General features: G+C 44.6%; 1 protein-coding gene across 3 annotated transcripts in view; it reads right to left on the reverse strand.

Annotated features, from left to right (window-relative positions):
* Positions 1-24,820, reverse strand: part of PTK2B (protein tyrosine kinase 2 beta) — a 322,330-nt gene that overhangs the window by 182,995 nt on the left and 114,515 nt on the right. For all 3 annotated transcript variants that reach the window (XM_030198678.1, XM_030198677.1, XM_030198679.1), the window contains exon 2: positions 6,352-6,590. In XM_030198678.1, the coding sequence (XP_030054538.1) occupies positions 6,352-6,549 (198 nt within the window). In that variant the 5' untranslated portion in view covers positions 6,550-6,590. The remainder of the gene's footprint in view (positions 1-6,351; positions 6,591-24,820) is intronic.

Here is a 24,820-nt window from a genome sequence, read left to right on the forward strand (position 1 = left end):
TATAAATCAGTGCTAAAAAATCAGTGCTGAAAAAATGTCATGTTAAGCATGACTCTGTAAACAGCTCCTCAAGTTAAGCACCATTTTTAGAATCATGCTTAGAGCTGATTTCTGTACCATAAAAAAACTGCATGCTGATGGATTGACGCAGAAGTTCCATGCCAATATACTGCATGAAGATGGGGACAGTACGAAAAATAGAAGCAACATTTCTGAGAGGTCGACAGACACCCTCCTATTGGCCAGGTTAATTCTTGAAATCCAAAAGGCTCTTCCTCATCCCTGGCCAAAGCAGGAGTTCATGTTTGCATTACAGGAGGGACTGACCACCTCCTAAAACATGGAGGCATCCTTCCTTAAGGAAGTAAGTGCAAGGCTCCTGATTGCATTTATCAGCTGTGAACCCAGTACAAGAAAGCAATGTTTGTATGCTAATTTTGAACCTATAGCAATGGGTGGTGGAGAATAGCTCAAGTTGATAGTTGAGCAGTGGTGGGATTTGAACCAGCTACCCCTGAATGTTAAGTCCACTGTTCTAACCAGTAGGCGACTGGTTAGAACAGTACAATCTGCTAGGCACCCATACTGATCCATCAGGAGTGCAGCATGTTAATTTTAGAGTGCAAGATTGCCATTGCCACATATGTCCTGACCAGGAAATAAGGTCACTGTTGAATAGCAAGGTAGAACTGTGAAACATCTGTCATGTATTTGTCACTCAACCTCCATCTCCCTCTCCATTCCCACCCCTTGTCTCCATACACACTGAGAATTTGAGGAAATGGGCCCATTACCTGTAGCAGTTTAAAGCGGAGAATCCTCAAGGAGTTCATCTCTATGGCAGCCATGTGGGTGAAGATAATCATCTATGGTACCATAGCATGGCAATGTAAAAGCAATAGGCAAAGGTTGGTACCTAGCCCCCATATACCATGGTCAACTCTCAAACTACAATGCCCACCGTAGAATATGTAATGGTCAAATGTGCAGCTGATGGACAGAATGACTATAACTAAGGTCTATGTTTCCCACCTTTGCAGCACTCCCTGAACCTGCTGCCACAGGGCCAGGCCCAGCAGAAGAGGAGGAGGAAGAAGGCGAGGAGAAGAGGAGGAAAAGGAAGAGGAACACGAGAAGGAAATGGAGGAAGAAGAGGAGGAGAAAGATCACGAAAAAGAAGAGAAGCCACAGGCAGCAGCAGCCCCCACAGCACCAACTACCACCCTCCCCACTATGGACCCCATGTGCCACCCCAGAAGCAGCTGGGCAAGCCTAGGAGTGGCTTGTAATTTCTGAGGGAGAGGACAATGGCTTACTACATCTTTCACCATCCTCTCCAACACAGAGAGCTGAAGCTCTAGCAGATCCAGGGGCAGCTGCAGCTTCAGGTACAGATGCACCTTGCCCTGCACCTACCTCTGGAACTGAAGCTGTGCTGCAGAGGATGGGGTTAATGTTTGAAGCCACTGACCGAAAATAAAGGGCCCTGGATGTTGGTCAGACCAAGCTCAAACATGCTCCATGGCGCATCTGGTCTAGAGCATTCTGGGATTCTGCAACCTGACCGCTCCCAGGACCGTTAGTCTGCCCCACCTCCTGAGCAGGAGCATAGCCAGACCTGCCATTTCAGAAGGGCCCTGAGTTAACCTAGGTGGGCCTCGAGTTAAGCTGGGTAGGTCCTCCCCACACTTACCCACACACATACAGTGTAAGGCCTGGCACCTGCTCCTCCATCCCCAGTCTACCTCCAAGCTGTCGCCAGCAGCAATTCCAGTAAGCAATCTGCACCAGCCCTGCAGGCTTCCCTCTACCACAGCTCTGCCAGTGAAGAAACAGGAAGTGATGCCATTAATAGTGGGACGCAGTAGAGGGAAGCCAGCATGGCTGATACAGGTTGCTTACAGGAATCACTGCTGTTGACAGCTCAAAGGCAGATGGAGGGTGGGGGGGGGGGGGGTTCAGAGAGAGATGGGCAACTCCAATGAGAGAGAGAGAAAAAGAGAGAGAGCGGAGTGAGGCACCATCAATGAGGTGCTTTGGGGCCACTAGACTGGGTAGGTCTGAGGCAAGAATGGGTGGGCCTGTGCCCACCTAGGACCACACTCAGCTACACCACTACTTCTGAGGCAGCTCCTGCTGCTCTTGCGGTGGTCTCCCTCTCCTCAGTGATCCATCCCCCTTCCCTAACCCTTTATCATTTTCATCGCCCTTCTCTGCACCATGCGGCGACCAGAATTGAACACAATATTCGAGGTGTGGTCACACCATGGAGCAATAGAAAGGCATTATAACATCCTCATTTTTGTTTTCCATTCCTTTCCTAATAATACCTAACATTCTATTTGCTTTCTTAGCCGCAGCAACACACTGAGCAGAAAGTTTCAACTTATCATCAACGACAACACCTAGATCCCTTTCTTGGTCTGTGACTCCTAACGTGGAACCTTGCATGACGTAGCTATAATTTGGGTTCCTCTTTCTCACATGCATCACTTTGCACTTGCTGACATTAAACGTCACCTGCCATTTAGATGCCCAGTCTCCCAGTCTCCTAAGGTCCTCCTGTAATTTTTCACAATCCTCCCGCGATTTAACAACTTTGAATAACTTTGTGTCATCAGCAAATTTAATTACCTCATTAGTTACTCCCGTCTCTAGGTCATTTATAAATAAAAAGCTGCGGTCCCAGCACAGACCCCTGGGGAACCCCACTAACTACCCTTCTCCATTGAGAAGGTAGTGGGGTAGTTGTGAATCTGTATTGTATATTCATGATTTTGATCGTACATGAACTGTAGTTTTAAAAGGAGAGGTGCCATCTTCTAGTCTCTGAGGGCCATCAGTAACTCTATTTTGAGAGTATTTGCAATTCATAAGCAATCCTGTAGCTAAGACCTGCCTTCAGGTGGTGCAGTATGTTCTTGCTGTTTTTCTGTAGCTGGTAAAAGCCGGGAAAAAATGGCCAAGTGGTGAGATAATTCTTACCATGTGGCGCGGACCTCTTACTGCCACCTATTGCTAGCAAAGGAGAAAGCTACGTCCTAAGTGATTGGATTTATTCATTCATACTGCACATTTATCCAGAAAACAATTCTGCTCAAAGCAGATCACAATGCAAAATAACATAGAAAGACGTGTCACAATGCAGTCATTTAAAATGTTAAAAATATATAGGCATAGCCAGCCTGTGCAGTTTATGCTCCCGTTGGAGAGCACACAGTATACACAGAATTTGCATCCCCAAAACCACCTGTAGCTTGTGTCTGAAGATCAGAGGTGCTAAGTTTGTGCAGGCTGAAAACATGTGCACATTTTGCCAATTTGATCCTGTTTAGAATGAGAGTGCTACATGTATTTTTATTTTTTTACTTATTTTATTTGAAATTATTATGTGCCTTTGATCAAATTATGTTAAAGCAGGTAGAGCAAGCAGTGAAAGACTCCATTTAATTAAATAGAGGCACACCACCCTGAAACGTTGTGTTATGGAAAGTAGATAGATATACACTGAACAGATACTGTAAAGATCACAAAGAACCACTGGCTCAGTTTTTAACTAGGAGTTAGAGGGCTACAACATTTAAATTGCAACATTAAAAAAAACAACAACAACAACTAGAATGACCTGGAGAAGCCAGGAATCCTCTTGTGTAGTCTCATATCACAACAATGTGATTTCTGTGACAAATGTAAATTATCACTTAAAGGGCTCCTTTCACAAAGCTACAGTAGTGCACGCTGAATGCAACAAAGCCCATAGGAACTGAATAGGCTTCATTGCGTGCCGCTAAATGCTAGCGCAGATTTGTAAAAGGAGCCCAAAAAGAGGTAAACAAACAGAAACTGAGGGAATTTATTTATTTATTTATTTCATGCCCATTTATATTCTGCATAAGAAAACTATGTGGATTTCAACAATCCATACACAATACAAAACAAATAAATCAAACTGATCAACAGCATTTAAAACACCCAGATAGAAAAACCTCAAAACAAATACCTGCTACAAGGACTATCACAAGATTCAAAATGGCCGCCTCAGTTAGCTGGTCTGAATGCCTGGCTTTACAGAATGGGACTTCAGCTGTTTCTTAAAAGTTGGTGTACCTGCCAACATGCATGAAGAGACAAGCAATTCCACTGTTCTGGGCCAGCAACCGAGAAACAGTGTTGAGGTATCTCTTGCAAATGAATTCTGAAAATCAAGGAAATTGTCAACATCTGTGAACCTTCAGAATTAGGTTCTCTACCGGGTCTATAAATTTTCAGAACCGAGGCGGGTTAATAAGAAACAGATATATGCAATTCTATATGCATCAGTGAAAGTATTTTAAAATGAATCCATAACACTACTGGAAGCCAATGTAAACCTAACATTGGAGTTTTATGTACTTACAGGTGCTGCCATGTTTTGAACCAGCTGCAATGAGCAGTAGGATCAGCAAAACAGCATTGCAATAGTCCAACTGACAACATTAACACATTCACAACAGTATAGAAATTCTCAAACGGAAGCAAGGATTTCAACGTCCTAACATACAAAGTGGGACATTTTCGATAGTGTGTTTAAGTCAGATTTTGGATGTTTTGTGCTAAACATACCAAATCCAAATAGGAAATATACCCATTTTCAAAAAAAGAAAAACATCTTGAAAATACCAGTTTGAACAAGGTTTTGTGCTTTGTGCATTTATATTTTTAGGCCACTTTTGGGAAAAAAACGCAAAAGATAAAAATGGACAATATCAAGCCATTGGGATGTAGGGAGGACCTGTATTTTTAGCAGACTGGTCCCCGACATCTCGGGAGAGCAATGGGGCACCTAGGAGACACTGCTGTGGACTCCATATAAATGCTCCCAGCTACACATCTCACCGTTGCTCCCTTATCTTCTCTGCTGAGCCCTCCAAAACCCATCTAAAGCCCACCACCCCCAACTGTACACCACTACAATAGCCATTCTGGGTGAAGGGGGCACCTATATGTGGGTACAGTGGGTTTCTGGTGCGGTTTGGAGAGCTCACAGTTTCCACATCAAGTGTAACAGGTAGGAAGAGGTAAGGGCCTGGGTCCACCTGTCTATAATACACTGCACCCACTACTATACTACTCCAGGAACCTGGATGCTGCTCTAATGGACCTGGCTATAATGGTTGAGGCTGTCATACAGGCTGGGCATTTTGAGAAGAAATCCATCCAAATAGTGCTTTATGACACTTTTTGGACATTTTTCTCTTTCAAAAATGAGCCCCAAACTATAAAAAGAATAATAAACTATCAAAAAAAAAAACCCACAGTATATTGTCACTATAACTGGCATTTACAGTAAACAAAGTAATCAAAACTGACCATTATTCAATCTTACAGTAATTGGTTTAACTTCCCCACATCAAAATGTAATCACTTACCATCATTGTAAAAAAAATTTTAAGCACTCATAAAACATGGCTGTGCCTTACATAACAGTCACCACACTGGGTCAGACAAAGGATCCATCTAGCCTAATATCCTCTTTCCAACAATGGTCAGTCCTGGTCACAAGATGCAATGTTACATAACCTCAAAGATAAAGCAGGGGCTTTCCCCAGGTCCACCTTAATAATAGTTTATGGACTTCTACTGGAGATAACCCTGATAGCTAGTTGTAGGGAAAGTGTGATCCCCAGTTGCTCCTGCCCCAGTGGGGCAGGGTTGAAAATGGCAGGCAAAACTCTCTAACAGTAATCTCATGATACTATCACTAGGGCATCAAGCTGTGTACATTGGAAAAAACACGCACATATGCATGTATTTTAAAAAAGGATATGCAAATGTATCACTGTAGAACAGGGGTTTCAGCTGCCATTTTGAATCTAGGCACTGCCAGGGCAGAAGCAACCAGGGATTGTTCCTGCACCCTCATTAGTCATCAGGGAGGCCCCTGTCAGGTGGATGTATGTAAAGAGAATTGGGGGGGTGGGGGAGGGATATATGTACAACTACTACACATCATTTCTATAGTGCTACCAGTCGTATGTGAGGGGGAGAGTTGATGTTCAGAGGATTAGGGGACTGCATGTTCTGAGAATCTGAGGGGAGGGAGGATGAAGCAGGTAATTGTTTTCTGTAATAGTGGACCTTTAAAAGACTGTGGGCTCCAAATCAGGCCTGCTGTCTTTGCGCTGCTATCACCAGAACACTTGATGTTTCCTGCTAGAGCAATGCAAAATTAGATTACCATGCCAATCACTAATCTGTGGGGCATTTTACCACAGCTTAATAACTACACCTCTATATTTTTGTTGTGATGAAGATATATGCTTCAAGAAACCAAACACAGAGAGAACATGCCACAAAAGGCATTTTACTTACTCGAATCTCAGTCAGGATACTGCATTTCACGAGTTTGAAGTTTTTCCCTAAGTTGGAGCTGTTGCTATGGAAACATACTTTCAGGATCCTCACTTCATCCTTTTCAATGTCATCATCTACCAATGGCTCAAAGTTGTCATCCACCCTGCGGAGTATACTTCCTCTCAGACGAGACAGAGCAGCCGCATCCAGTGACATCCTGGAAGATGGGGATCTTCTAAGACAAGAGCATCACTTTTCTGTCAAATAAAAATGAACAAAAATGTTCAATAATCAGCAAAAATACATATTTATTTATTTATTCATTAGTTAGCAGTCAATATTAAACTGGCCACTGCTGGCATTATGACCAGAAATTCAATGCAGGCCATGTCCACGCTTTGGATTTAAATTTCCAGGTTTCTGGAGGCAGCTGCACCATAGTCGGTTAAGTCCAATATTCAGCACTTAAGTGGCTGTGGGACACCACATAAAGATAGGACTGTGTTTTATGAGGTCATATTTATTCAGTTATCTTGGCCGATTAAGTGATGAATATCGGCATTTAACTGTCCAAGTGCCAACTCCGCCCCAGAATGCCCTTAAAAGAGTCGATTTTGCGTTGAGCACTAACACCTAGATTCTATATATGGCGACTAAAGTTGCATGTGCAAATCTGGCAGTGTGGCCAAACTGTGCACTAAACTTAGAGGTCCTTTTACTAAGGTGCGCTGAAAATGGGCTGCACTAGTGTAGCCGCGTGTTTTGGGTGCACACAGATCCATTTTTCAGTGCGCCTATAAAAAAAGGCCTTTTTTAAAATTTTTGCCGAAAATTGACTTGCGGCAAAATAAAAATTGCCACATGTCCATTTTGGGTCTGAGACCTTACCGCCAAACATTGACTTAGCGGTAGGGTCTTTCGCGTTAACCATGCGGTAATTGCCTATGTGCATCAAGTCAGTTACTGCCCGATTTTCGCCATGCGCAAGAAAATGAAATATATTTCCTGGAGCGCGTAGCGGACATGCGTCAAAAATGAAATTACCACACGGGCCACGAGGTAGCCAGGCAATAACTCAAAATTGACGAGCGTTGGGTGCACGTAGGCGCCTACGTGGCTTAGTAAATGGGCCCCTTAATTGTTTAACAAGCCAATCGGCACCAATAATTGGCCAATAACAAGCATTTATTGGTACTAATTCACCCTAACTAGAATTTACACACACAACTTTCTAAGCATGTTCTGTAAAGTGGTGAGCGTAAATTTCAATGCGCGGATCTGAAAAAGGAGTGTGGCCATGGGAGGGGTATGGGCAGGTCATGGGCATTTCTAGAAATTACGTGCACTGTTATAGAATACGCCCGATCTGTGCCTAAGTTAGGCACAGGCTTTTACACCAGGTTTTAGTTGACATAAATGCCTAAAGGTGCTACAAACTTGCCTAAATTTAGTCACAGGTCTGGGCACTTATAGAATAGCGCTGTGTGTTTTTTTCTGCACCAAATTTTTTCGGCGACATATATAGAATCTAGTCCTAACTGGTCATTTTCAGTAGCAGTAACCAGTTAGGTTACTGAAAATGACTGGTTAGCCCCGAACAGGTGATTTAACCGGCCAGGAGCCATTTCTGGCCAGTTAAATCGCTTGCATATCAACCCCTTATTAATCATTTGCTGCCTTTCAGAAGAAATTCACCCAAGGCGTTGTTCAGCAAGAATAAGTCAAACATAGGCAATAGACAATTATAGCAGTAAAAATATTCAAACAGTACATAATATGGCATAGTATTACTACTTACAATGTTAACACAACACACAATAAAACATCATAATATACAGCATAGGGTATAAGCAGAGATAGAACACGTTGAGGGGCATAATCGAACAGGGCGCCCAAGTTTTCCTGAGGGCGTCCTCGCAGGACGTCCTCGGGAAGGGGAGGGGAAACCCGTACTATCGAAACAAGATGGGCGTCCATCTTTCGTTTCGATAATACGGTCGGGGACACCCAAATCTTAACATTTAGGTCGACCTTAGAGATGGTCGCCCCAGTTTTCAGCGATAATGGAAACCCAGGACGCCCATCTCAGAAACGACCAAATCCAAGCCATTTGGTCATGGAAGGAGCCAGCATTCGTAGTGCACTGGTCCCCCTGACATGCCAGGACACCAACCGGGCACCCTAGGGGGCACTGCATATGAATGCACTTTTTTTTGAGCCAAGATCCAGATATTTCCTGATCTTAACAAAGAGACACAAAAGCGTAGACGAGAATTCCTGATGTTAAAACCACAAATACTCGCACTATCTGGGACATTTGTTCTTAACTATCCATGTAGATGTTTTGTGTCTCTTGATGGTGTTAACAAGCCTGCTTATAATCGAACGAGAAAAACGCCCAAGTTCCGACCTAAATCGGGAGATGGACGTTTATCTCACAAAAATGAATAAAGCGGTATAATCGAAAGCCGAACTTGGACGTTTTCAACTGCACTCCGTCGCGGATGCGGACAAAGTTGACGGGGGCGTGTCGGAGGCGTGGTGAAGGCGGAACTGGGGCGTGGTTATCACCCGAACAGAGATGGGCGCCTTTCGCCGATAATGGAAAATAAGTATGCGTTTGTAGGTAGAATTTAGGGCACTTTTCCTGGACCCTGTTTTTTCACGAATAAGGCCCCAAAAAGTGCCCTAAATGACCAGATTACCACCAGAGGGAGTCGGGGATGACCTCCCCTGACTCCCCCAGTGGTCACTAACCCCCTCCCACCACAAAAAAATTATGTTTCACAACTTTTTATTTTCACCCTCAAATGTCATACCCTCCTCCCAGGCAGCAGTATGCAGGTCCCTGGAGCAGTTGTTAGGGGGTGCAGTGGACGTCAGGCAGGTGGACCCAGGTCCATCCCCCCCTACCTGTTACAATTGTGCTGCTTAATGCTTAGTCGTCCAACCCCCCCAAACCCACTGTACCCACATGTAGGTGCCCCCCTTCACCCCTTAGGGCTATAGTAATGGTGTAGACTTGTGGGCAGTGGGTTTTGAGGGGGATTTAGGGGGCTCAACACACAAGGGAAGGGTACTATGCACCTGGGAGCTCTTTTACCTTTTTTTTTGTTTTTGTAAAAGTGCCCCCTAGGGTGCCCGGTTGGTGTCCTGGCATGTGAGGGGGACCAGTGCAGTACGAATCCTGGCCCCTCCCACGAACAAATGCCTTGGATTTATTCATTTTTGAGCTGGGCGCTTTCATTTTCCATTATCGCTGAAAAACAAAAACGCCCAGCTCACACATTGTCGAATAAAACATGGACGTCTATTTTTTTGCGACAATACGGTTCGGTCCGCCCCTTCACGGACCCGAACTCGGAGATAAACGCCCATGGAGATAGACGTTTTCGTTCGATTATGCCCCTCTATATGTTCCTTGACCTTGGAAAAATGCAAACCTATATAGAATCAAAAGAACATAGTAAGATAGATGTTCAGACCTGAGGCCCCACTTTAAATATGCTATTATATCGGCTAGCGAGTAACTAGGGTTTTCTTCCTCTTAGCAGAGTAAACTAAACTCAATTAATTTCCTTTTCTATTTTTGTTTTTCCTAGTTTCTTGCCTCATAATGTGGTGTTGATTGTGGTCAAAGTAGAAACAACAATATTTCCAATGTTATGGTATGTTTAATATGTTCTCTGTATCTATTACATTTTTGAAATGGATGTAAAATTGTAAAATCATAAATAAAATTAAAAAACAAAACTGTACACCACTGCCATAGCCCTTACGGGTGAAGGGGGGCACCTACATGTGGGTACAGTGGGTTTGTGGTGGGTTTTGAAAGGCTCACATTTACCACCACAAGTGTAACAGGTAGGGGGGGGGGATGGGCCTGGGTCTGCCTGCCTGAAGTGCACTGCACCCACTAAAACTGCACCCGGAACCTGCATACTGCTGTCAGGGAGCTGGGTATGACATTTCAGGCTGGCATAGAGGCTGGCAAAAAATATTAAAAAAAAATTTTTTTAGGGTGGGGTTAGTGACCACTGGGGGAGTAGGGGGAGGTCATCCCCAATTCTCTCCTGTGGTCATCTGGTCAGTTCAGGCACCTTTTTGAAGCTTGGTCGCAAGAAAAAATGGACCAAGTAAAGTCGGTCAAGTGCTAGTCAGGGACGCCCTTCTTTTTTCCATTATCGGCTGAGGACACCCATGTGTTAAGCACGCCCCAGTCCCGCCTTCATTGTGCTTCTGATACGCCCTCGTGAACTTTGGTCGTTCCCGTGACGGAAAGCAGTTGAGGATGCTCAAAATCAGCTTTCGATTATGCCGATTTGGGCGACCCTGGGAGAAGGACGCCCATCTCCCGATTTGTGTCAAAAGATGGGCGCCATTCTCTTTCGAAAATAAGCCTGATAGACAGATAAGAAAGAGTAATGGGTGTTAGAAAATAAGAAAGAAAGAAAGCTGCATTTGAAATCAGAAAGGTGCATATAGTCATAGAGAGAGAGAGAGAGAGCTATTTGTTCATTAGTAGTTCATGGAAGGAAAGTTTACATAGAAATAATTTTATACAAAATCTTAACATCAGGATCTAAATTTTGTAGATCATGGAAAGTATTATTTTATGTTGGCAAAAACTGCATGTTTGCTCTTTTGGAGGGAGAGCAGCAACCATTAATATGTTTCTTAAGAGGCTGCCTATGCAGAAAGACATCTGAAAATCAAACAACGAAGTTGCTGCAATCAGTACGCAAATATAGCAGGAACAAATAAAGCACTTCTTTTCACTATATAAAACCTTAGTAATATGTTTATGTTTATTAAAACAATACAGTATCCCACCATTTCTGGGTACAGGTCAAAGCGGTTTGCAATAATATTGAACTTAATTCCAGAAAAATACTTGGTCATTACAGCTAGGGTTTGCAATTTTTAATTATATCTGAAAAACACCAATAGAACTCCCCTGGTGGTAAATTCAGGTTTGCTGGTTCGCCCAAAATTAGCAGCATTCAAAATATGTCAGCCGGCAGCTGCTGTCATGGTCAGATGACATCATCAGAGTATGTTGCTTTCATGGCAGTGTCCTTTTCCACTGGTGGGAGCTTGTTTCTTTGTTCCTGCCTCTCTCTGCTGCTTCGCCAGTTTTCAAGAAGGTTTAGCATGCAACAATAGGCACTTCTTGATTCTTGCTTTTTAAACCCTCCTGCAAAATCAACAAAGTGAATCGGTACTTTTTGCCTAGGTAGGGACCTAGAAACAAGGAAGGATGATGCTGGTGCTGGGAAGGGGGGTGGGGGAGCTGGAAGAAGGAGGACTATGCTGCTGCTGGGGATGGAAGAAAGGGGTTGATGCAACTGCCGAGGCTTGGAGAAGTGGGAGGCTGATGCTGGAGCAAGGGGGCTGATGTTGGGCCAGGGAGAAATTTGGGTCACTGAATGGAATTTACCTATGGCCCCACAAAAAATATTTTTGTGTGATGCAAATACACTGATAGACCACTACTTTTCTGGCCCCGGGAAAGCACCTAATTGCCTCAAAAATAAATTCCTAACATTCCAAACAATAACACACCTGGGATCAAAAGCCTTCCTTATAACTTTTCCATTTGACATCTTGAAGACCATAGCTCTCTGGGATTAAGTAATGTGGAGTGCAACATTAGTTCATTTGAATGCACAGAACAAAGATTAATAAAAACAAAGAAGTCTATTTTCAGCCAGTGGGTCACGGTATTGTAATGTAATATCGCATTCATATTCCGCCACCAGCACCATCACTCAACATGTTAATTTAGCACCACACTCCATATAAGCAGCGGTGATCAAATACATATTAAGCCAGTGGTTCCAGCCAGCCAGGTTTTCAAGATATCCACAATGAATATTCATGAGAGAGGCTGCAGAGGAGGCAGTGCATACAAATCTCTCTCATGAATATTCATTGTGGATATCCTGAAAACCTGACTGGCTGAGATGATGCCTCCAGGACCAGGTTTGAGAACCACTGCATTAAGCAGTGACTGCCACCATTATCTACTTAGATCCTTTCACAGATGAATATCACTGCTACATGGATCATTTTTGTCAGTGCCTCCACCCCTCTCCTAACCTGGTCCCTTATTAACCAGATAAAATCAGGCCATTTAGGGTCTCTTTTACTAAACCGCACTAGTGATTCCTGGCACGGCATATGCATTGCAGCCCATTCATTTTGAATGGGCTGAATATCAGCAGCATGCAGGTAACTTTCAGCTCTGTCCCCAGACTTCCTGGCACTAGCCAAACAGTGCCGAGGCAATTAGAGATGATTTTCAATGGCTATCTGGGATGGCCCTAGAGAACGGTACTTATATGGGTAGCAGCCACTCCTAGATGATGTACCCTGGGATTTCAGGGAACAAGAGGTGGCAGAATTCTACCAAGGTGCGACAGCAAAAGCGCCAGCATGCATAATACAAGATGGAAAGGAAGTATGGCACCCAAAGAAAACCTTACTGAAGCAAATTATCAAAGGAAACCCAGTGCAGTCATGTTTCGGCAAACTGCCTGCATCAGGGGATAAATCTTTTGAAGTTATTTCAACTGTATTTCATTGGAGGCTGTAAGGTTCAGCAAACCACTTTGAGCTGGTACATAGTGCCTTCACATAAAACAGAGAATTGCATCTAGATTTGCTTCAATAAAGTTTTTTATGTTTTATGTTTGCCATTCTACCTGTCTATCTTGTGTCATACATGCTGGCACTCCTATCGTTGCAGTCTAGATTACAGGGATTTCTCTATTAATAACCTGAGGCACTTTTGAATCAGAACTCAGTGTTCAAGGGAATGCAACATGATAATTAACTGCAGACACGCATGAACCTGACAAACTACCTTGGATTTGAGTAACAACAATAAATATCTTACAATGGAGGAATCACTAATTACACAACATAAAATGAAAACTTGTGCTTTTAGGAATTGCAGGAATGTAGATCATCTTCTTCTTAAGAACATTTACATTTGAAAAAGGAATGAAACAGACAAGAAGGCAACCACTTCAGTTTTCAAGAGCCTTAAAACTAATGCAGTGCAGAGGAAGCTTCTACACTGCTCAGCGCAGGTTTGAATATCGCATACAGTTAGAATGAGCAAAGTCGTGATCAATTACATTGATGCAGTCAACAATATAAAAGCCAACAGACCAAAAAAGCCGTGCATCTAAATTTAGAAACGTAAATTAGGTTTCTAATTTTAGGCTAAACCTAGAAGCATAAGTTTTCAGGTAAACATTCAACAAAATTTAGGATCTTAAAACTTAGAGGAGTCTAAAATTTAGGATTGCAATTCATACAGGGGAGGCCTGACCATTCGGGCAACCAGGCAGTGCCCAAGGGCTCAGAGGCTCCAGGGGGCCCAGAGGCTCTGCCCAGTTGCCCGCCACCGCTGCACATTGCAGACCTCCCCTCAGCCTCAGTGGATCCTCTCCGGTCCTACCTTGAAAGGCCCTGGTGGTCTAAGGGCCTCTGTGGGGGCAGGAAAGAATCCCACTCTTACCTGCCTGCTGCCATTATGCTGTCTGGCGGTTCCACCGTGTTTTAAAAATGGCTGCCGAGACCCACAAGACTACTGTGGGAAGTCTTGGCAGCCATTCTGAAAACACAGCGGCGCCAGGCACCGTAGCAATAGTGGGCAGGAAAGGCTGGAGTTCTTTCCTGCCACCGAAGAAGCCACTAGACTACCAAGGCCCTTCAAGTTAGGAAAGGGAAGGGAAAGAGAAATGGGACTTGATATACCGCCTTTCTGAGGTTTTTTGCAACTACATTCAAAGCAGTTTACATATATTCAGGTACTTTAGATTGTAAGCTCTTTGAGCAGGGATTGTCCTATGTTAAATTGTACAGCGCTGCGTAACCCTAGTAGCGCTTTAGAAATGTTAAGTAGTAGTAGTAGTAGTAGTACTTATTTTGTACCAGGGAGAGTCCACTTTGGCTCACGGATCTGTATTGTGTAAGGGGGGGGGGGGGGGTGGCAACTGCAGTGGTGGGGGGATGGGCTATAGTGTGCGGGAGGGGATGACGGTGCAGCAGTGGGGCAGTGGCCAGGGGGGCCCAATTACCTTTACTGCCCGGGGGCCCCAACCACTGTCAGTCCACCCCTGAATTCATATGCCTAAATTGAGGGTCTTCAGGGGCCTATATACTAAACCACATTAAGGTTTTGTAGTTAACACATATATTAGTAATAAAGATTAACCCACAGTAGCTGTAAAACCTCTGCAGTAATTGTAAGGGGGAGGGGTGTTCCTTGCACACGGGGGAAAACAGCCACGCAGATAACAAGAGTCAATGGCTACTAGAGAGATTCTACGGGTGGCCAATTCCAACAAGAGAGATTTACCACCCCAATGAGTGAGGTTGGGTTTTCTCACAGTGCATTCAGGATATAAATTTGGCATGGTGATGGAGAGTTAAGTCCTGAGGAAGGGCTGCTAGCTACATTTATTGACAAGCAATGCCTTCACATATACTTTAGAAATGAATGCATGCATCATTGGTGACACTTCAGATATTTTAAACTGACCTGTCAATATTCAGCCTTTGTCCCGGCACCAGCATTGAATATCCAGCTCTCACTGTGCATGTGATCACTGATGAAACCTACGCAGGTTCCAGCTAATATTCAGCAGGGACCCACATAATATACTGGCTGAATATTGCCTGAAACTTGCATAAGAGGAACAGTCCTTTTCCTTCCCCCCCCCCCCCCCAATTCTGATCACATTTTGAGAACTCCCCCTCCCCAATACATATAAGGAAATCCCTTTACAGAAGGCTGATCTCTAGTGGTAGTACTGCAAGACTGCCACTAGAGCTTGCAGTAGCAATTTTCTACTGGGAGCTGCTAGGATGTCACCTTTTAAAGGCAGAAACTAGGTTTGTGAGCCCTTGGGCCACTGCCGTGGAGCAGCAGTGGCAGGCAAAACCACCCCACACCAGAGACAAAGCAGACCTTTGACAGAACCAGCTAGACTTCACCTGCGCTTGACCGCCCTTCCCCAGGAGTTGAGCCCCTGGGTGCAGGTGGCCAGCAGGACTTACCGGACAGGGCAGGCACTGGATACCAACTAGGCTGAACAGGGACTGAGGGTCAGAGGGGAAAGGAATATACATGGGCAGCAAGGCAGGAAACTGGGCTAAGACTCACAGACAGACAATACTACACAAAGCAGAAAATAGACAAGCTAAAGGACAGGAACTGAAAGCTGCAACGCAGCCACTGAAACAGGGTACAAATACTGACAGATGAGACAGGACTGAAAGCTGCAGGGCAGCCACTAAAACAGGGTACAAATACTGACAGACAAGAGACAGGACTGAAAGCTGCAGAGCAGCCACTAAGCAAGGGACACAGACAAACAGAAACTAGACAAGGAATACAGACCAGAAACAAGACTAGGGAAATAAGCAAATAAACCTAAGCTAAACTACACACAGACTAACTAGAATCAGACAAGGAACTAAACAAGAAACCAGACTAGGCAGAAGTGCAACAAAGTGCCAACAAACCAGGGACCTTAGACAATGCAAAGGCCAACTCAGAAGGTTCCAGCTGGTAATAAACCCATCAGCAGCTGAAACTCACTGCGGGAATCATGAGGCAGCTACAGGTGAGGCCCCTTCCTCTGGCTCTTCAGACCACGAAGGCCTGCCAGATCCCTCAGAGTCCCCACAGCCCAACCATGGGGAGGAAAGGGGGGAGCGCCACTCTCCGACGGGAAATTTACCCGTCTATGCTTAGCGTGCATCCAGCACTCAGGGGTCTCCACGTCTGGCATCAGCCCCGGGCCATCATCAGTCAGAGGGGAACCAGGTAGCAACGCAGTGTCAGACACCTGCGATAGAGCTCTTTTCAGTATGAAGGCTTTATGTAAAATAAGCACAAACTCAGGGGAGAAAAACTCACCCTGACCTCCCGTCTCCGAATTAGGAGCCAAGGGGAACAGAGCTCCTCTGGTAACTCGGCCTGAGGTGCCCCTCTGCTCTCAGACTACTCCGCAACCGCGGGGGTTGAGCCATGCAGCGCTTCCAAGATGGCGCCCGCTGCCAGCTCCATCGAGCGGAAAGAATCATCGCTTGCCATGCTCATACTGGCTCTACCGTCTAAACAGCACGTTTTACAGAGCCCCGCTGCTGATCTGCACTTGCCACAATGGGAACAGCGCTTAACTCCCTCAGCAGCCATCGCCGAAAAATGGCAGAATAACAAAATCACCCCGATCAGAACGTCGTCCGCGGGCCCTCCCCGGAGGAGCTGAGTACCGCTCTTACCTCAAAGGACCGAGTCCATGAGCTCAGGTCACGCTGCACAGTCAGGAAAAGCCTCAGAAATAGCAGCGCTGAAAAGCGCGTGTTTTTAACGCTGTGAGGAAAGTTGGAGGCAAACAGCCACAGAGGCACTCCGGAGGCAGAAGAGGGTGGGAAAGGCAGGGAAAGGGCGAACCTATATGCCTGCATCCACACAGGGGGAAGGGTAAGGCAGGGAAAGGGCGAACCTATGTGCCTTTAAAGCGGGCTCCACTTAGCCACCACACCCCTGCTACAACTGGCAAAATCACAGGAGCCACACCAGGCAGAATCTTCAAGGAGCTGAACAAGCTGCGTCCAACCCTGCTGGGAGATAGAGAAATACTGAGAGGCAGATGGAGCTAGCCGTCCTAGAGGCACTATGGTTTTCAGTGTTCTCTATCTTCCCCTGCTGGTAGGTGGACACAACCCATTCGTAATGGATTCATCTGCTGCTGATGACAAGGAAGAGGAACATTCCATGCCAGCAATCCCAGGGCAACCAGTGGCTTCCCCATGTTTGTCTCAATATCAGACTATGGACCTTTCCTCCAGGAACCTGTCCAAACCTTTTTTAAACTCATATACTTAACCTCTGTTAATACATTCTCTGGGAAAGAGTTCCAGAGCTTAACTATACATTGAGTGAAAAATATATCCTCCTATTTGTTTTTAAAGTATTTCCACGTAACTTCAAGTGAACCCTAGTCTTTGCACTTTTTGAAAGAGTAAAAACTTGATTCACTTCTACTTGTTCTACACCACTCAGGAATGTGTAGACCTCAATTATATCACTATACATAGGTTGGGTCAGAGGTCCTTTTGCTGTTGCAATACATTATTGATTTTTCATAAGAAAGAATACCAAAACATTGGTGAAATCAAAATTCCAGAATATCCAATGAAAGTAATTATGCAGCCCCTTCCACTAACCATTTAATGCTAAAATGAGGGGCTGCACATATCTGGACCCCCTTCATTCCCCCCCCCCCCCCCCCCCCCCCCCCCATCCTAGCATCCTTCCTCACACCTACATACTAATGGGAACACTGAACCATCCAAAGGTACACCTGCTTTACCCCACTGCCCATCCCCACCTTCAGCAACAGTGCCCATGCTCCACAGAAAGGTGATCATGCCATCCTCTGTCTCCATGGGCACCTCTGCTCACACAGCACCTGTGCCTGTCTACTGCATACCCACCCCTGAATGCGTTGGTTTGAAGCTTCTCTGTCTCTAGTTATTCCAGGCCTGAGGAAGTGGATTTGGACACCTGCTCACCTTAAGCCATCATACTCAAGTGTTGAGTATGATGGCTTAAGGTGAGCAGGTGTCCAAATCCACTTCCTCAGGCCTGGAATAACCAATGTCAGAGCAATACCATGAGCAGCACCACGGACAGCAGCCCTGTTCTACCAGGCACCTTTTCCAGGTCCTGGCAAAACTCATGGAGCATGGAACGTGAGGCCACTGATTACCACTATCCAGCTTATTTTCGAAAGAGAAAGACGCCCATATTTCGACCCAAATCGGAAGATAGGCGCCCTTCTCTCATGGGCGCACAAATCGGTATAATCGAAAACCGATTTTGGGTGCCTCCAACTGAAGTCTGTCGCGGTAACGGACAAAGTTGACGGGGACGTGTCGGAGGCGTGGTGAAGGCGGGACTGGGGCATGTTTATCAGCCGAGGAGAGATAGGCGCGCTCGGCCGATAATGGAAAAAAGAAGGGCGCCAGAAGCGAGAATTTGGGTCACTTTTTTTGGACCCTTTTTTGTCACGAACAAGTCCCCAAAAAGTGCCCCAACTGCCCAGATGACCTCCCCTGACTCCCCCAGTGGTCACTAACCCTCTCCCACCAAAAAACAAGAACTTTCAAAACTTTTTTTCCAGCCTGTATGCCAGCCTCAAATGTCATACCCAGCTCCATCACAGCAGTATGCAGGTCCCTGGAGCAGTTGTTAGTGGGTGCAGTGGACTTCAGGCAGGTGGACCCAGGCCCATCGCCCCCCTACCTATTACACTTGTGCTGCTAAATGGGAGCACTCCAAACTGCCCCCAAAACCCTCTGTACCCACATCTAGGTGCCTCCCTTCAGCCATAAGTGCTATGGTAATGGTGTAGAGTTGTGGGCAGTGGGTTTTAGGGGGGATTTGGGGGGCTCAGTACCCAAAGTAAAGGAGCTATGGACTTGGGAGGTATTTTAATTTTTTTTAATTGTTACAAGTGCCCCCTAGGGTGCTCGGTTGGTGTCCTGGCATGTGAGGGGGACCAGTGCACTACGAATCCTGGCCCCTCCCATGACCAAATGCCTTGGATTTGTTCGTTTTTGAGCTGGGCGCCTTCGGTTTCCATTATCAATGAAAACCGATACCGCCCAGCTCAAATCAGCCCAAATGCGATGCATTTGCCCGGCACAAACCGTATTATCGAAACAAAAGATGGGCGCCCATCTTTTTCAAAAATACGGTCTGTCCCGCCCCTTCGCGTATCCGTCCTCGGAGATAGGCGCCCATGGAGATGGGCGTTCGTGTTCGATTATGCCCCTCCACGTCACTTAAAAGGGAGTTGATGAACTGAACTGAGTCCTCCTGGAAGAATCCATGCAGTACAAAAACCTGAAAATTTGTGCACATAGCCTTTCTGAGAGCACTTTTTCCCTTATCTTCAACCTTTAGTCTTGTAAACTCCATTCTTCTTCTCCTTGTTTCTCTACAGGGACCTGTGAGTTTTCTTCTTTCATGTGTTTCCCCACTGAGTTCATTATTTTTGGGGTGGTGGCAACTTGGTTCATCTCATCCCTCTGACCCACAAACCAAGTGTCTATGAAATAAAGTACTAAAATCTTGTGCTTATGGATTGAAAAAAAATCCTCTACATACAGTAGCCATAATTAGATTGAAAGGATGATAATTACAAAGCATTTTAAATCATTTAAGAAAATGGTCTCTTACCACAAGGTTGTTTCATATTAGCATATTAGCATTCAAAAACTAGTAAAGGTACATAGGATACAATGTCAAAAACTGCCCTTGTAAGATTAAAATTAGGTGGATAAATTTTAAACATTATACAGATACATTTTCTAACAAAAGATTTAATAAGGTAGTATTTCACAGGTACATTTTGCCTCATTTTGGTATCAATTAGAATAATGAAATTAATGGCAATTTCCCATCTTTATTTTTGGTAACATGCCTGGGGTTATTAAATAGCTTAGTTAATGTTCTTCCTACTTCTCCATTCCTACCATTATAGATTAACATAATAAAGGTAGCTATTACATTGATCATTTTCATTCCTGTGCTATATCTGCAGATCACAAAATATTCATATCACAACATGATTGGATCCCATTCACTTCCTCCCACACTCTCTTTCCCTCTTGCACACTGCAAATTAAATAAAGAACCAAAGCATAATACTTAGAAAAGATGGAAGCTTCTCATACTGACAGCCAATAGCCAGTAGCAGTGACTAGTAGGAATAACTGAATGTTTAAACGAGCACGGAAAGCACACAGAGGGCCAAATGCACTAAACTTAATGAGCCAGCAACGTGGTTTTTAAACTGGTTCTAATCAGTTTAGCGTGCAAGTAGTAAACCGGGACATGCGCAAAATGGTTCTCCAAGCCATTTTCCTGTCACGGTAGCAGCTAACGAAAACGGAATGCAAATGAGCTAATTACTATTATAATGTGAATGTGATGCGATGCACTATCGCTTCCGACCCCATGCACCGTGGAAAACCTAATGGGAGGTCTGCACCTTTCATTGGGGCTGCTGTGAGCAGGACCCATGCAGAGGAGGACGCCCATCGCAAAAATTGGAAGAAAAAAAATGTCCAAGTGCTCGTCAGAGACGTCCTTTCAAGTGCTAACACTTGGAAGTCCTTCACTCAAAAAAAAAAAAGGACACCCCTGACGAACACTTGGACGTTTTTTTCTTCAGCTATTGTGATGGCTGTCCTTTTTGGACGCGTGTTTCTTACATACCCAAAATGACCACCGCCGGAGAAAATCGGGGATCGGGACGTGTGAGGACGTCCAAATCAAAACTATTTGGACGTCCCTTTCGATTATGCCCCTCCAGGTCTCTCTCAGTCAATCACAGCGCGTTTAGCTGTAACTGGTGTCAGATTATAGAGTATACCAAGCGCCATCTGCACGACTAAATTTAGTCACAGGCAGTTATGTCAAGTAAAAGTTGTTGTAAATCCCAATTCCTAAATTAGGCGCAGACTGGGTGTATTCTATAACAACACACATAGATTTGAGAAATGCCCATGATCTGCCCATTCCACAACCACGGCCATGCCCCCTTTTCAACTATGCGACTTAGAATTTACACACATAACATTGAAGAACATGCTTAGACAATTGTGCGCATAAATTCTAATTAATGCCAATTAGTGCCAACAATTGCTTATGTGCAATTATCGGCACTGATTGGCTTGTTAACTAAGTTCCGCAAGTAAATCCAGAATATAACTGGATTTGTGTTTGAATCTGGGGGGCTTATGTATAACTAGCCGTTAAGCCCGTAACAACGGGCTAGTTTTTTGTTTTCCTATGGCCTCCCCCCGTCCATCAACCCTGCTCTCTCCCCTGCCCTCCCCCCATGTCCAGCAACCCTCCTCTCCCCCCTCCCATCTGCTCCATCCACCCGTGTCCATCAACTGTTCTCTCCCCTACCCTCCATCCTCGGGCTCCCATCCACCGCGATTGTGACCTCCTGTGCCCTGCCGTCTCCACCAACGCCATTTCGCCGTCCCCCCGGCATCGCCTCCCCTCTTTCCACCGTCGTCGTGTCATCAGTTCTCCATCGCTACGTCTGTTTCCCTCAGTTCTGCCCCCTCCTTCCCTCCCTGCTCCCTCCTCCTCCGATTTCCACGCCCATGTCCAAGCCCTCCTCCCTATTGGGCTGTACTGCTGGTGGAGGCGGGGCTTGGACTTCTACACTCTCAGCGTTCCGACTCTACTGCGCATTTGCAGGTGAGTCGTTCACTTGCCGTTTATATGTTTGATTCCTTGGGGTGGAAAGAACAAAAAAAATCACTTTGTATAAGCATATACACAATCATTCTTTACACCTATGTGTTTAGTATTTTAACATCCAATGAAGACGAACGTGTCACTGAGGACATTCTTTAGAATCAATTTTCTATTTCTCCCTTAATGTGAGCTAGGTTAAGGCAGATAAATCCTTACTCTGATGTACACTAGGAGCTGCTCTATGCTAACCCTTAGAAACATGACAGTATACATAATACATTCCTAACCTATTATATTTTCAAAAATGAAAACACAAATATGCGCAGACTGTACAAAACTAATTTGAATTTTCGGATTTAATTCATACCTTTTTCAGCTGTACCTCCAAGTGGGTTACGTTCAGGTACAGTAGTCCCTTGTGTAATTGTATAGCTCCTTGCCCAGGAACTATCTGCTGTACTCTAGGTTCTTTAATTAATCAAGTTTATTGTTGGTGTATTTAAAATCTCCTGTTATTGTTGTGATGGAAATTTTGAGTTTCCCATCTTGAACAGAAGGTAACAATTTATTTTTTTCTACCTAGCTAGGTAGTTGGGAGATACCCCCCACTATATTCCTTCCCATCACACATGAAACTTCTGTCATAAAGATTTCAGAGTACAGTTTGTTGTCTGTAGAACCTTTTTTTCTACTTGCCTCTAACCTATAGTGGAATATAGCCCTCTACCAATTTGATCTGATCTGTCATTTCTATAAATTGTACCTTGAATTACGGTGTCCTATTGGTGATTCTCTTTCTACCATATCTCTGAAGTGGCTCTTGGAGGTAATTTTATAATTCTGACACGTATGTTGCTACATAAATGACCTCTTCTAAGACAGCAATTGGTATAAAAGTACGCACTTTATCCTGATGCTGAATACTTAGCCAGTGGACATGTACAAGGGCAGAGTTTGGGTGGAGTGTGCATATATATGCATAAATTATAAAATATTTCAATCTACATGTGTACATGCACATGGTACGTGCTTTCATTTACACCATCTCTCAAGCAGGTGTAATAGGTCATGCCTACGTTCAAGGCACACAAAATGGAGAGGCTCTTCAGATCCACAGCAGTAGCAGACACAGCGTAGTTTAAGAAATATCTGTATTAAAATATCACCCAACTTGTAGTCTTCAAATCTGTGATTCATTAGGACAGAGTGGTTCAACCAATAAGATCCATTAAACATCCTGTAACAGGGAAGATGTTTATGCTACAATATTTTTCAAATTGTAACTCAGAAAATGTTTTAATGTACATAGGAAAAACTAAGTGAGCTCTGAATAAGGCAATCATTGAACATCGCAGTGCTATCAACAGGAGGGTAATGAATAAACCATTGGTCGAACACTCTGTCTTAATGAATCATAGATCCAAAGACTACAAGTTGGTGATATTTTAATAAAGAATTTTTTTAATTATTTGTGTTTTATTCTGTACCACATACACCATTATTTTATAAAGAAAAGTAGGGGCCCTGTTATAAAATTACTCTCCCTGAGGATAATTGGGCCACATATATTTAGGCACCTAGCGGATGCCTATGTGGAGCCCTTTTCTATACAGCAAGTTGATGCCTATTTACCTTATAGAATAGTAGTGGAACATGCCTATATGTTTTAAGCATGAGCACCTATGCTAATCATACAGTTGATGTAAATATTCATGCCTAGATTTCTGAGTTACATGTACAGTGGGGGAAATAAGTATTTGATCCCTTGCTGATTTTGTAAGTTTGCCCACTGACAAAGACATGAGCAGCCCATAATTGAAGGGTAGGTTATTGGTAACAGTGAGAGATAGCACATCACAAATTAAATCCGGAAAATCACATTGTGGAAAGTATATGAATTTATTTGCATTCTGCAGAGGGAAATAAGTATTTAATCCCTCTGGCAAACAAGACCTAATACTTGGTGGCAAAACCCTTGTTGGCAAGCACAGCGGTCAGACGTCTTCTGTAGTTGATGATGAGGTTTGCACACATGTCAGGAGGAATTTTGGTCCACTCCTCTTTGCAGATCATCTCTAAATCATTAAGAGTTCTGGGCTGTCGCTTGGCAACTCGCATCTTCAGCTCCCTCCATAAGTTTTCAATGGGATTAAGGTCTGGTGACTGGCTAGGCCACTCCATGACCCTAATGTGCTTCTTCCTGAGCCACTCCTTTGTTGCCTTGGCTGTATGTTTTGGGTCATTGTCGTGCTGGAAGACCCAGCCACGACCCATTTTTAAGGCCCTGGCGGAGGGAAGGAGGTTGTCACTCAGAATTGTACGGTACATGGCCCCATCCATTCTCCCATTGATGCGGTGAAGTAGTCCTGTGCCCTTAGCAGAGAAACACCCCCAAAACATAACATTTCCACCTCCATGCTTGACAGTGGGGACGGTGTTCTTTGGGTCATAGGCAGCATTTCTCTTCCTCCAAACACGGCGAGTTGAGTTCATGCCAAAGAGCTCAATTTTTGTCTCATCTGACCACAGCACCTTCTCCCAATCACTCTCGGCATCATCCAGGTGTTCACTGGCAAACTTCAGACGGGCCGTCACATGTGCCTTCCGGAGCAGGGGGACCTTGCGGGCACTGCAGGATTGCAATCCGTTATGTCATAATGTGTTACCAATGGTTTTCGTAGTGACAGTGGTCCTAGCTGCCTTGAGATCATTGACAAGTTCCCCCCTTGTAGTTGTAGGCTGATTTCTAACCTTCCTCATGATCAAGGATACCCCACGAGGTGAAATTTTGCGTGGAGCCCCAGATCTTTGTCGATTGACAGTCATTTTGTACTTCTTCCATTTTCTTACTATGGCACCAACAGTTGTCTCCTTCTCGCCCAGCGTCTTACTGATGGTTTTGTAGCCCATTCCAGCCTTGTGCAGGTGTATGATCTTGTCCCTGACATCCTTAGACAGCTCCTTGCTCTTGGCCATTTTGTAGAGGTTAGAGTCTGACTGATTCACTGAGTCTGTGGACAGGTGTCTTTCATACAGGTGACCATTGCCGACAGCTGTCTGTCATGCAGGTAACGAGTTGATTTGGAGCATCTACCTGGTCTGTAGGGGCCAGATCTCTTACTGGTTGGTGGGGGATCAAATACTTATTTCCCTCTGCAGAATGCAAATAAATTC

The sequence above is a fragment of the Microcaecilia unicolor genome, chromosome 3 (genome assembly GCF_901765095.1).
Source record: "Microcaecilia unicolor chromosome 3, aMicUni1.1, whole genome shotgun sequence".
NCBI lineage: Eukaryota > Metazoa > Chordata > Amphibia > Gymnophiona > Siphonopidae > Microcaecilia > Microcaecilia unicolor.